Genomic DNA, 13,428 nt, shown 5'->3' on the forward strand with positions numbered 1-13,428 from the left:
TGTGGCAGTTTGATGCCCTCCTGACGCCGCGGGGAGAATGGAAATGGGAAAGAAGCAAGCAATTTTCTCCCGCGGCTGGTTGCGCTGCCCGAAGACAAGGTATCCATCCCGTACGAGGTACTCTGTACAGATGCTCTGTGCTGAGATGTTCACCTTGCAGGTTATTGTCCAGTTCGGTGCCAGTGTCTTAGCACCAGCAACAGGGGATATCCAGTACCAAATGGGACATGACCTTGAACAAGAGAACCAAAGAGCAAGCCCAGCCAGCGGCAAGGTGTGGGTGTGATGCGCTGTGTTGCAATGCTGTGCGGCGTCCGCAAGCCACCGTAATGTTTCCTCCCTTCCCGTCATCTTGCCGCACCACCAACATGATCCACGAATAACTCAAGGGTACCCCCGTCCCCATCATTGCTGTGGCTGGCTCACTAGCTGCGCCTTTCTTCTCTTGTGCTTCCCCCCCGATCCCCTCAAATAATACGTCCAAGTCCCAGGAGCAATCCCATACAAACTGTTGGTGCTTCCTCCCCACCCTCTCTCTCTCTCTGATGTTTCTCTCTCGTCACAATAGTAGCAGGAGAAACATTGACGGGTTCCATGAACCCCCCCTGTCCCGCGCGCCTACCAGAGAAAAGCACAGAGTGAGAAAGAGGGAAAGAGAGTGTGTCTAGGAGAGGAAGAGAATGAGAGAGAGCGAGGAAGCTCAGGAGACGCACGATAGAGTCAAGACACACATACTCTTATCTTGTTCTCCATTCTCGCCCTAGCGGTCAGCGGTCTAAGGTAGTTCTGTACCTCTCTTGATGCAACTAGGTAAGGTACCTTGCCTTACGGGGCACTCGCCAGTCAGGACAAGAAGGCACACCAAAGGTACGGATACTGAACCATTACTACGTCTTAGGTGCCGGCTTCCATCCTCGTCGTTCTTTCTATCAACCCCGGTCATCCCGGCCTCCTCTTAGTCCAGAGAAGGAGGTACTTGCTGCTTGGCGGTTTCCCCGTTGTTTGTGGCCCATCTGTTCTCCCCACGCTGGTCTGCTCTAGCCTCGAATCAAATACCCTAACTCAAGGGCATAGTACAGTGCCTTGGGATCTCTACTTCTTTCTTAGTCTATCCTTCCTTGTCCTAGGGTGGGCAAGTACCTCTCTCTCTCTCTCTCTCTGTCTCTGTCCCTCTCACATACTCTCTCTCTCTCTCTGGATACCTAGTCCTAATCCTCGTTCCTCGTGTTGTGAGAAAGAGACAGATACTTTCTCCTCCTCCTCCTCCTTCCTCTCTCTCCCTCGCTCTCTCCCAACTGCTGCAGACATCCTTACCCTTCCTTACCCCCCGTCCTACCCCACGAGTCCATGCATCTTGTCTAACCCATGACTACCCATTCGCCGAAGACAAAGTAGCACCGGCCTGTTTCACTTCCTTCCACCATCTATGGCTGCTTAAAACTCATCTACATCCTTGGGACCCCATACCTGCGTCCTCTTGATTCTCTCCTTCGATCTGGGTGCCGCGCACAAGAAACGGGACTTATCCACAGTGTCTCGCTACGCTGCCGCTAGACCATTCAACAACACACCCAGAAGCTTGTTGGCTCAGAAGATTACTGTAGTCTTTCACACATTCGACAACGGTTCAAGCCTTGGAACTTGACTTATCTCGTAACCATTCTTATTAGCCTCACGATATCTGCCTTAGACTACTGCAAGAATCTCAGAGAAGACCCCTTTCGCCTGTGGGGACGAGACATTCGCTATATCACCGCGTCGCAGAACTACAGACTACTTTCAGACAATGCAGTCTGTAGCCGTCAACATACTCATGGATTAAGAGCCGCGTCGCAACCCCGATCTTACTCGCAGCGCACTAGCATCTACTAGGATGGATTCTGCCGAAGTGGTCGTCGAGGACGACAAGTCACCGTCCAAGACCTCGGAGAACAACAACAATAACGACGACAATGAGAATGAAGACACGAACCGCAAGAAAGAGAAAGCAAATGTGCGGAAAAGGACGAAAACCGGCTGTCTCAGTATGTTCCATATGTTGAACCCCAACTCTGACCCTTGGCCTCCATCCACCCCCTTTCCTCCTGGCCTCCCCTCCTCATGTTCATACCGGTACCTGGTCTAGACGTCTGACTTGACTCTAAAGCATGTCGCAAACGTCGCATAAAGTGCGATGAAGGCCGACCCATCTGTAACAACTGCATCAAATCCAAGAGGCACTGCGAAGGGTACAATCAGCGTGTAATCTTCAAAGAACCCATCGCCGGGTTTAATATCAACGGCAGCTACGGTCCTATCGTCTATCCTCCCGAGGCGCCAAACCAGTCATTCAACCAACTGCCCAACCCGCCACCCAAGTCCATCAATGGTCCGCCCCTGGCACCGATTGCGCCTAAGCCGCCGCAACATCTAGATTTCCAAGGCCAGCCGATGTTTCCCTATGGTCAAGGCTTTCCCGGTCAGCATCAACACCAAGCCCCTCCTCCTAATGCCTTCGACTTCAACCAGTTCCCGTATGGCGAGCAACACATGCCTTCAAGCTCTTCCATCATCTCACCAGCTAGTCAATTTCAGGCGCAATTTGGTGGTCAACAGAGCAACTTGGTCAGCCCCAATACAGATAGTGGCGCGTTTGTCCACAGCCCGACAGAACCATGGAGACACCAGCCGCCGAGAGCTCAGGCACAGGTGGAAGAGATGGATGTGTATCCCAGCGCCAATGCCGCCCCTCAGATGGATCACCCTGTGGAGGACGCAGAGTTCCAGTACCCATGCTCGGACGACGATGCCTCCATGCCCGACTCAGAGGACGCATTCGAAGATCTCATGGGCGAGGAGAGCGCATACGGTCAACTGGTGCAGAGCCGGAACGACGGGCCTTGGGATGGATTCGGAACTAAGATGAGGTCCTTCTCGGCCTTTGCTGACGAGACAATTCTCACATCGTACATACCTACGCCCAACAATTCGCCACTCAATGACGAGCGAACTGCTGCTTTGTTCTGGCACTTCATCAACGTCACTGGGCCAAGCATGTCGCTATACGAGCGGCATCCTTTCGACCACTCAAAGTTGACAAACAACTTCTCCGTCCCTAAAGCGGGACACAACATCTGGACTTGTAAGATGATGGAATTCCGGGGTTTAAGCTTTCCCTCTCGACTAACTCTTGGCCAGACACATTTCCCATTATATCGTTTACGCATCCTGCCCTCCTGCAGGCAATGCTTGCATTGGGCGCGTTGCAGATCGCCAAGCTACAGCAGATACCGCCGACAGCAGCCATGAAGCATTATCATCTTGCCATCCGCAGGATCGCAAAGAATTTACGGAGTCCTAAGAGGAGAACGTCACCGGCAACGTTGGCTGCCTCCCTGTTGCTTGGGTACTTTGAGGTCTGGAACTCGGATCACACAAAGTGGTGCAACCATCTTTTTGGCTCCAGGCTCTTGATCAGGGAGATCCCCTTCAGGCAAATGACAAAGAACATTCTGCCGCTGAAAAGGGTGAGGAGGGCGCTGTTCCAGGAGAGCCAGAACCAGCCAATGGACCCTTTTTACATGGGCCACGACAACACCCACATGATGAGCCACGATCTCGATGATCTCGATCTCGGCTTCCTCAGCAAGCTTACTAACCAGCACGTCTCGTACGAGGACGACAAGCCATCTCCACACTACTACACAGACCGCGATATCGAGCACTACGAACATCTGAGAGATTTGTACTGGTGGTACTGCAAGATGGATGTATATCAAAGCATGTTGGGCGGAGGGAAACCTTTGTAAGTTTCGAAGGATTTGGATAACATTGCAGTCAAGATGGTTAGTTGGCTTACAAGCGAAAACAGCATGGACTACCAACACTGGACGCAGTGCCCACCACGAGCACCCATGGGCCGACTTGAGGCCATGTAAGTCTACCCATGTTCCCATACGTAAGGCACGACTTGGCTGACAAATAGTAGATACGGGACGTACGATCACCTCATGCTGCTGCTCGGACGCCTGTGCAGCTTCGCATCTAAAGATCTTCCGAGAAAACGGAAATCCTTCAAGGGTTTTGGTCCTCCAGGAGGCCCGCCTGGCGGACCCCCCGGCGGACCTCCCGGCGGACGGCCTGGAGGACCGCCGCATAGTGGGCAGCCACATGGAGGACCACCAGGTGCGGGTGGCCCGCCGAGAGGTGGTCAAGGTTGGCCGCCGCCAGGGATGGGACCGCCGCCGGGAATGGCAACGGTCATGCACGGAGGAGGGCCTCCCGGTGGGATGATGGGAGGAATGCCAGGTGGACCTCCGGGGGCTCCCCCGATGGGCATGCCGCCGCCAAGCATGACGGGAGGGCCGCCGCCAGGAATGGGGCCGCCACCGGGAATGGGCCCCGGCGGTCCCGGCGGCTCGCCGCCCATGTTTCCGGGTATGCTCCCTAACCTCGGAAAAGTGACGCTGCCAATGGGCTTCAGTCCCCCGCGCGACGACTCCCCGCCACCGCCCGACGCCCGAGAGGAAGTCGACCTTGACTCGGACGAAGCCGCCGACGCTGCTATGCGCGAGTGGACCTCCCTCCGTGAGGCCTTTGAGATGCTCCGGTCCCGCTTCGGTCCCGAATTTCAGCCCCTAGGCGCTGAGTATGCCGACCGCCGAGATTCACCCTTTGGTCCTACGCTGCAGTACCGCACCTTTTCGGTGGCAGGCATCTGGATGAACTACTACATGGGCCTCATCCACCTCTACCGCGCGCACCCCAAGATGCCTCCCGCCGCTATGATCGCCGCGGGGATACAGGCACAACACACGGCCAAGTTCGCCATGGAGATTGGTCGTATTGCGGCCGGGTTGACGGACGACTGTAGCAATGTGCTCGAGATTAGCACCCTCGTCGGCGCAGCGCTGATCGAGAGTTCATTCTGTCTGTTTGTCAGTGCTATTCAGGTGAGAAGACGCCCCTTTCTCCACCCGCCTTCTCGCTCAAAGAAACACCATCCGTGTTCCCATGTACTTACCGTAGATACCACGCCTGCTAACACTCTCCACAGTACCAAAGCGACGCTCAACGTCACTGGATCGTCAGGCGCATGCACGACATCGCCCGCCTCACAGGCTGGCAGTCGGCGCGGCAGATCGCCGAGGGCTGCGAGTCCGGGTGGAAAAAGGCGGCAGCCATGGGCCGGGGTCCGCCGTACGCGCGTGACCCGAGCCTGCAGACTGTGGTGCCGCCGTCCGTGTGGTCGAACCCGCGGCGTATCGGCGCACGGATCGAGCAGCTCGATAGTGACGACACGGTGCTCGTCGTCGCCAAGTCGGAGAGGGCGTTTTATGCTCTGGGTCTGATTAGCGTGGAGGAGGAGATGGAGAGGTTGGTGATTAAGGATGAGAATTGAGAGGAGGTTGACTCCCGGCGGAATCACCTTGGGTAGCGAGTGTTCTGAGCGACTATGAGCGTTGATGGAAGCGTGGGCATGAACGCATCCGTGTCAATGGGTGGAGGCGCAACTCAAGTAATGTCTTGGAGAGAGGCCATAGTCCTACGTTTTGTAAATACAATGTGCCCATTCACAACGTCACATCATAGATAAGATTCAAAAAATAAAGTCACCATCACGTTTAGTACAATAGTGATACACTCTTTGGAGGGGAAAATCGTCTAGACGTCAGTCTCCAAGTTTCGTAATCGGGCGATCTTTGGGTTTCTCGCTTTCTCTCTTTTTCGCGCTCTCTACCTCTTCTTTGGCTCAAGTGTCTTCTTTCACTTTTTCCCGAGTCGCCGAGACCGCAAGATTGCACCCTATATCCTCTTTCAAACACCACAGACCTCACATCCCTCCCTCTAGTTCGCAGGGAGTCTCTCCACCACAGCGGCCATCTCCTCATCCGTGTATATTCTGAAGCCCTTTTCCTTCGTTACGCTCGCAAGCTGGACGTTTTTCGAGTCGAGCTTCTCCTCCATGACCTGCTTGAGCGTCTTGAGCACCAGTGTCTCGGCATCCGTAATTGACAGGGACTAATGGGGTGTGTTAGTGCATGTGTGTGAGAGTCGGCGGGGCGCCGAGTGACAGCACAAATTTGTCAGCGCCTGGGGTTGGGGGAGAGAGAAAGGCTTACCTTGTGGTACTCGTTCTGCAGCTCAGCCTGCGCACCCTCGGAGCCGGAACCGATAGCCTTGGCGTCGTAGCGGTAAAAGGTACCGCTGGGCTCGGCGTGGAAGAGCTGGGGGCCGTCCTCGTCGTAGCCGGCGATGAGGAGAGCGACGCCAAAGGGGCGGGACATGATGGTCTCCTCGCCCTCGGCACCCTCGCCGAAGCGGAGGGCGAGGTCGCAGATGGCCTGGGTGCACGACTCGACGCGGAGGGGCTCGTTATAGTTGAAGGAGTGGGACTGGGACTCGACGCGGGCGTGCTCGACCATGGAGCGGGCATCGGCCTGGAGGCCGGACATTGCGCAGCCAATGTGGCGGTCAATCTCGACAATCTTTTCGACGGACGAGGTCTCGAGGAGGGTCGAGGTGACGCGCTTCTCGACGCCGAGGACGACGCCCTCTGCGGTGGCGACGCCGATGGCCGTGGAGCCGAGCTTGATTGCCTCGAGGGAGTATTCGACTTGGAAGAGGCGGCCTTCTGGGGAGAAGGTGTTGATTCCTCGGTCTGTTGGATTGGGGAGGATATGTTAGACGAGAAAGCTCTCTGGCGAGGGGGAAGAGAAGCTGGGGTTGCTTGGTTTGGGTGCTTTACCGTATTCAGATCTTGCCATAAACATCTTGGCGGTATTGTGTGTGTGTGGTTCCTAGATGGAAATAAGGGGTATCCGGATCGGTAAGGTCAATGGCTTGAGAGTCGTCGGGGTTGAGGTTGTCGTGGATCGGGGATTGCGTGGATGCTGGTGGTTTGGACTGAGGTGTGGATGGATGGAGGGGGAGCTTGGAGGAAGGTCCAGGTAACAAACGGTGACGGTGGAAGGCTGAGATGGCAGGTGCGGTTAGGCAAGCACCTGGCCTACGCAGCCGCACCTTACCACCTGGGAAAGCTTCTAGTGTACCAGGTTCCCTTTGGGGGGCGCACGGGGTGTGTGGCCCAGCACCTCAGCAATTGGAGCCGACAACGACCAGGCCCCAGGCGATACTGCCCCCTGTTCTCTGACTGGAAGCTCCATGATTGGTCATCTTGGTCACTCCCAGATTCCCCTCCAACAGCTACCGCCCCCCCGAACGCTAAACCCGGAATATTCCAGGGGAGGTTTACCACATCCGGGACCGGGGTCAACAACACGCGAGGATTTTCCGACTAAACGCGCTTGAGGTTAATGGCCCTTTACCGCGTTTGAGTACCTGAGTACAGCTAAGGTACCGTACGCAGTGCCCAACCCACCTTCACGCGCGGAGTGTAAGACTGCGACTCTGCGATAGAGGGGCAGAGAGACAAGGACCACAAACCACAAGACCAAGCAACGAATACCTCAAAACCACCACCAATCCCCTCCAACCATCACAACAGAGTCGGCGTCTTGCCATACGAACAACACCGATACCCCTCCAAGACGCCTCTTATACTTCAGATGCAGTCGGCGACATGTCGTCTGGCACCACCAGGGTCTCAACCCATGAGCGGCGCGCAAACGGCTCGGCCGCCGGCGTTGACCAGGACCGACCTTCACGAACGGCACGCATGAACGCAGCAGGCGCAGCGGCGAGCGGCACGGGCACAGGTAGCGGGCAGACGAGCTTCAAGAGCGAGCGCAGCGAGAGGAGCGATGCGCGACAACGAGAGCGGCCGCGGGAGCGCGAGCGTGAGCGTGAGCGTGAACGAGAGCGGGACCACCACCAGCAGCGCGAGAGGGAGGAGAGAGAGGCGTCACCTGGAGGCAATGCGCACAAGAGATCTGCGTCAGGGAATCCCAGAGCTACGAGCAGGATGCACGACGACAGGCGTTTGGAGGAGAGGCGGACAGAGAGGACATATGTGACGGAGCGCGAGACCATGACGCAGCGGACGAGGAGCCCAGTGAGGGGTGGAGGCGATAAGGGGAAGAACGGCGAGGCCAAGTCGCGGGCGGCTGAGGCGAAGCCCAAGGAGGCCAAGGTTGACACTCCGCAAGGTTAGTGAATGCGATTGCATTGGTGTTGGGAGTAACTCCGGCCGTCTAACTAAACGGCTCTGCAGCACCTTGGAACCCAGAGGCGACTCTATTACCTCACACATCGGCTCCCCTGGCCTGTCGAATATCCATACCGCCGTTGGCGGCACAGGCGCCGCAGCCTCAACAGCCGAAACCACTAAACGAGCTATCTCTCGAGGCGCAAGAGGCGGTGATGTTAGAGGATCTCCTCTTCGTCTTCATGGGCTACGAGGGGCAGTATATCCGCTTCGCAAAGACTTATAATCCGCACGAGGAGAGGGAGCGGCTGTCGGGGCCCACGTTCAGGATACTGCCAGGCCTGGATCCTAGTTTGCTGGACCTGACACTGTCGATGCTGAAGATGGCAACATATTATTCAGCCCTCGAAATGTTCGTCGATGTGCAGAGTAGAGAGGAATTCGGCGCCGTCAATCACGCTCTTTGCGCCTCCATCAGGAAATTCTTGCACGACTACCTCATTATGATCGCGCAGCTGGAGACACAGTTTCTGACCAACGAGACTTTTACTCTACACGTTTTAAACATCCACACCTTACCGACGAGCAAGATGATGTCGCATCTATACTCCCTAGCACACGATCTGCTCAAAAGGAATGCGCTTCTAGACGACGATGACGAAGAAGAAAGCGATAGCGCAGACGACTTTGAGAATATTCTCGAGTCGCTGCGGGAGGGCGGCGACCTAGTCCCGGGCTCGGGCAAGAAGATTTGCAAAGGCGGCGTCGTGTTGGGTCTCATCACAAAGAGGCTCGAGTCCATGTCCGGAGACCCGGCTGCGCGCGCGCTGTTGACGTCGTTGCTGCGCGATGCTAGTAAACCTTACATGGTGATGCTCAACGAGTGGCTACACCACGGCAGCATCAACGACGCGCACGCCGAGTTTCTAGTCAAGGAGCAAAAGAGCATTCGGAGAGAACGGCTGGAGCAGGACTACACGGACGAGTACTGGGAGCGACGGTACACGATCCGGGAACACGATATTCCCCCTCAACTGGAAGGTGTCAAGGACAAGGTACTATTGGCGGGCAAGTATCTCAACGTCGTCAGAGAATGCGGCGGCGTGGACGTGAGCAAGGTCGTTCAGGACGTGCCCACATCGTTTGACGACAGCCGCTTCCTGGAGAACGTCAACAATGCGTACGCGCACGCCAACGAGTCCCTCATGCAGCTGCTGCTCACGACGCACTCGCTTCCCGTTAGGCTGCGGTCGCTGAAGCACTACTTCTTCCTGGACCCGTCCGACTACTTTTCCTACTTCCTCGAGCTCGGCACGTCCGAGCTGCGGAAGCCTGTCAAGTCCGTTAACACCGGCAAACTGCAGTCCCTGCTCGACCTGGTGCTGCGCCAGCCGGGCAGCGTCGTCTCGCTGGACCCTTTCAAGGAGGACGTCAAGGTGGAGATGAACGAGATCACGCTCGTCAAATCCCTGCAGCGGGTCGTCAACATCACGGGTATCGAGCAGGGCGAGACGCTGCAGCCGCTCGCGAACCAGCAACCCATCGAGAACGACAAGAACGCCATCGGCTTCACGTCGCTCCAGCTGGACTACACGGTGCCCTTCCCCGTCTCCCTCGTCATCAGCCGCAAGACCGTGTGGCGGTACCAGGCGCTGTTCCGATACCTCTTGTCGCTGCGCTACCTCGAGTCCCAGCTCTCGACGACGTGGTACTCGCAGACCTCAGGCCTGACGTGGTCGCACAAGAGCTCCTCGCGCGGCCTCGAGATCTGGAAGCGCCGCGTGTGGACGCTGCGCGCGCGCATGCTCGTCTTTGTGCAGCAGCTGCTGTACTTTTGCACGGCCGAGGTTATTGAGCCCAACTGGGCAAAGTTCATGTCCCGGCTTAAAGTCGGCGAGGAGGGCCAGGAGGCGTCGGCGGCGGGGGGCACGACGCCTACGCGGACGGTAGACGAGTTGATGCAGGATCATGTGGATTTCTTGGATACGTGCTTGAAGGAGTGCATGCTCACCAACAGCAAGCTTCTCAGGGTACGTCTTTTCTCCTTCTCACTACCACCCTCGATGTCGTTCATAGTACAGGTCCCAGCTAACGTGCAAACCCTCGGCCAGATCCACTCCAAACTCATGCAAACCTGCACAGTCTTTGCAACCTACTCCAACTGGCTCTCCCGCGAGCTAGAAAAGGCCGACCCGGACCTCTCCGGCGCCACGCGCCCGCCCAACATGACGGCAGACCAATGGCGCGCCTTCCAAGCCGTCAGGACGCAGAAGCCCTCGTCCGGGCCGGGCGCGGGCGGCACCACCTCGCACAACGAATTGAGTTCATCGGCGGGGGCCGGTGGCGGCAGTGGCAGCGCCGCGGAGCAAGAAGCCCGCGTGAGCAACCTCTTTGAGATTATGAAGAAGTGGGAGGGCAACTTCAGCAGGCACCTGCAGATCCTGCTCGACGCGCTGAACCACTACGCCGCGACGGAGACGGTCGTCCTGCTGAGTCTCTGCGCGAGGTTGAGCACCGCGAACCAGGGGACCGAGTATGCGGGGTTGAGAAACGAGGACGATAGCGTCGCGTGAGAAGAAAACATACCCTCTGCCCCCCTAAAAAAAACGTCTTTTTTATGCTCCAAAGGAAAGAGAGAGGTTCATGGCATGGCGTATGGCTTTGCGGGCGTTTTTTTTCGCGGCGTTATAATGGAGATGGTTAGACTGGCGGGTTGTCTAGTAGCTTCAACTATTGCAAAAAGCTTGAATGAGAGAGAGAGTATGTGTGTGTGAGGCAGAAAGAGTGTGAGACCGAGACGATGAGAGAGAAAGGGCCAGCTCATTCAGAGGGGGTTGAGCTCCTCAAAACCTATGCTGAACAGATACCAATACCATAGATTAAGTAATGTGCATCTGATTGCCAAGCGCAAGTACTGACCATTGTCTGAGCTCCCACCCAGACTCCCATCGCGCATACGCTTAGTGGAGCATTTTGTGTCGTGATATTCGTACAGTGTGACATTATTCTATTCGTCTCAGTATCATTCAAGAGGAGAGATGTTTCGTCTCCCCAGGCGTGCCCTTCTTTGTCGCCATAATTTCGTTTTTGGGTATACAGATGTGATACACGATTGTTGTTGGTACAGATTGGTACAGCTTTTTAGAGCAACATGGCTCGGAACCTTAAGATCTCTTTCTCCTCTAATCCTTCTTAAGGGCCTCCTTGACGAGCTCAGCAACACGCTTCTTCTCGACCTCGAGGTCCTTGTCCCCAGTCGCCTTGTTGATGAGCTTCATGACCTCTCCAAGCCCACTCTTGCCCGCTGCGACGGAGTCCTCGATGGCCTTCTGGATGAGAACGCGGACGTCGGCCTCGGTGACGGTGACGACGCCGCTACTGGCAATGTACTCGGCCATAACCTTGGCCTGGGTGTCCTCCTTCTCAGCGAGGTCGTCGCGACCGGCGTCACGGAACTGCTTGGCGGCGTCCTGGGTGGCGCGCTGCGTCTTGCGGAGGAGGGCGACGAGCTGGGCGTCCGTCGCAATGGGGGAGTCTGTCTTGGCGGCGTTGTTGGTAGCGGAGAGGACGGAGCGGAGGACCGACAGACGGGGCGCGTCCTTTGCGCGCATGGCGGTCTTAAGGTCGGTCTTGAGAGTGGCCAGGAGCTTGGGCTGGGCCGGAGCGGCATCGGAGTAGCAACGGATCGTCGTCCGGAGGGGGTGGACGCGGCCCGGCACCATTGGCCGGAGGGCTTGGGCGAGGCGGACTGAGGTTCGGGAGGCCATTGTGGACGGAGGAAGGTCGTTCGTTTGCCTGAGCTTGGATTTTCGAGGGGGAGTGGTGGTCGTTCCTCAATTGATCGGTCTTTGTATCGTTCTGACTGTAATGGGGTAGTGGAATCGACAAGCTGTTGTTGGTCTGTCAGTTGCAGTCATGCAGAAAAAAAGTTACTGCTGGGAGCTCTCAAAATGCATAAATGTTCGGGACAGCTTCTCATTGGCTAGCAACGGCTGGTTGTTCTGGCCAGGTCCACGGCAGCAGGAACATCCCCGGATCCTCTCCTCCACAGGTGGCGCGAAGTGGCACCAGTGTCTGGGAGTAGCGTCCGTGAGGATGTATTGGCGGCGGGGGGGCGTTGAATAAAAAAGTGTTTGATATATTGGACACACTATTGGCAGTAGTTTCCTCGCATTCTACCCTTTGAGGGTGCCATCTTGGTTGAAGATTGCAGATGCCAGATTGACAGGTACATGGAGGCCTGATGGTTCGGATGACACAATCAGCCGCACACTTTATGCGTTCAGGGAATCTCGCGGATATTTCAACTTCCAAGTCATTGATGCGCGCATAACTTGGGACACGCGTTCCGTCGATGGGCGTGTTGGTGATAATTCGCGGATCAGTTGGAGCTCTTGTGAAAGAATGTGAAGACTATGCAAACCCTGAGGCCCAAATCACCTGATGTGCCGAAGATCAGGGGAGCTGCAGGAAACAAGGGTCGGGGCATCCGCGAAAGGTTCCCGATATCACATCCACCGGGTGTTCCAGGTTCGAAGTTCCAGCAGCTGCCACCTATGTCGATTTGGCCCCGGTAGACAATCTGCCAGCCAAGCTGAAGGGGGTTGTGCGTCCATCGGGTCGATTTGCATAGAAACTTTGACCGTTGCATGCTTCATCATCGCGGCAGCTTCAGTTGATGTCCCTGGCATTGTGACATTCCAGGGGCAGTGTCGGTATCCGTATCCGAACTTTGCAGCTTGCCCCAGCGGCTATCTACTCGGTCAAGAGGGAATCGTCAGTCGAAATGTCTGTGCCCCTGATCATGCTAGGGAGGAAGTTTCCGAAGCCGGGGAACTTAGATGGCGCAAGGGCTCTGAGCACTCACCGGCGTGGAACTTGGCTTGAATGCGGGCGTGGATGCTGGCGTGGAACTTGTGAGGTGCGGAGGCGGCAAATGTGGCATGGCGCCAGCAAATTATCTCATCTTCAGATGAAAGTGGATTCCGATTGCCTCTTTGTCAAGAACGTCAGAGTCAAGCCACGACTCGACAGTCCATTCCGCTCTGACATGGGTTCGATGTGCTCAGCTCTGGCGGTGTTGTAACTTGTGTATGTGCATGTGAGAGAGAGAGAGAGAGAGAGAGAGAGAGATTGTGCAGGCTCAATGTGACGTGAGTTGTTCGTCTGCAGTCCACCTCGGTCCTCACCGAGAACCCGAGGAGACGGTAGCGAGTAAAAAACCATGCAGACCTCTTGCGTTCCTGGCAAGGCCTGGCGTCTTGCCTCCCTCCATTCTAACCCAACATGGAACAGATAAAGCAACAGCAGCGGATAACATGGTAAGGTACAGAGAAGGTAGA

General features: G+C 56.3%; 5 protein-coding genes across 5 annotated transcripts; 3 read left to right on the forward strand and 2 right to left on the reverse strand.

The window, feature by feature from the left end:
* Positions 1 to 1,873: 1,873 nt before the first annotated feature.
* On the forward strand, positions 1,874 to 5,380 carry CCOS01_11854 (C6 finger domain-containing protein; the record flags this gene model as incomplete). The annotated part of the gene is made up of 6 exons (XM_060460005.1): positions 1,874 to 2,024; positions 2,147 to 3,121; positions 3,178 to 3,784; positions 3,851 to 3,913; positions 3,968 to 4,931; positions 5,036 to 5,380. 6 exons carry the CDS (start codon positions 1,874 to 1,876, stop codon positions 5,378 to 5,380), a joined length of 3,105 nt encoding a protein of 1,034 aa, XP_060309836.1.
* A 446-nt stretch (positions 5,381 to 5,826) lies between these two features.
* Positions 5,827 to 6,752, reverse strand: CCOS01_11855 (proteasome A-type and B-type; the record flags this gene model as incomplete). Its single annotated transcript, XM_060460006.1, has 3 exons — positions 5,827 to 6,000; positions 6,102 to 6,640; positions 6,728 to 6,752. 3 exons carry the CDS (start codon positions 6,750 to 6,752, stop codon positions 5,827 to 5,829), a joined length of 738 nt encoding a protein of 245 aa, XP_060309837.1.
* Positions 6,753 to 7,561: 809 nt separating this feature from the next.
* Positions 7,562 to 10,659, forward strand: CCOS01_11856 (Spc97/Spc98 family protein; the record flags this gene model as incomplete). Its single annotated transcript, XM_060460007.1, has 3 exons — positions 7,562 to 8,087; positions 8,153 to 10,116; positions 10,198 to 10,659. The coding sequence occupies 3 exons, from the start codon at positions 7,562 to 7,564 to the stop codon at positions 10,657 to 10,659; spliced, it is 2,952 nt and encodes a 983-aa protein (XP_060309838.1).
* Positions 10,660 to 11,268: 609 nt separating this feature from the next.
* CCOS01_11857 (uncharacterized protein) lies at positions 11,269 to 11,853 on the reverse strand (the record flags this gene model as incomplete). Its single annotated transcript, XM_060460008.1, has 1 exon — positions 11,269 to 11,853. One exon carries the CDS (start codon positions 11,851 to 11,853, stop codon positions 11,269 to 11,271), a length of 585 nt encoding a protein of 194 aa, XP_060309839.1.
* A 1,019-nt stretch (positions 11,854 to 12,872) lies between these two features.
* Positions 12,873 to 13,172, forward strand: CCOS01_11858 (uncharacterized protein; the record flags this gene model as incomplete). Its single annotated transcript, XM_060460009.1, has 1 exon — positions 12,873 to 13,172. One exon carries the CDS (start codon positions 12,873 to 12,875, stop codon positions 13,170 to 13,172), a length of 300 nt encoding a protein of 99 aa, XP_060309840.1.
* Between the last annotated feature and the right edge of the window lie 256 nt (positions 13,173 to 13,428).

This window comes from Colletotrichum costaricense (assembly GCF_030867565.1).
Source record: "Colletotrichum costaricense strain IMI 309622 chromosome Unknown Scaffold_13.1, whole genome shotgun sequence".
Classification (NCBI taxonomy): Eukaryota; Fungi; Ascomycota; class Sordariomycetes; order Glomerellales; family Glomerellaceae; genus Colletotrichum; species Colletotrichum costaricense.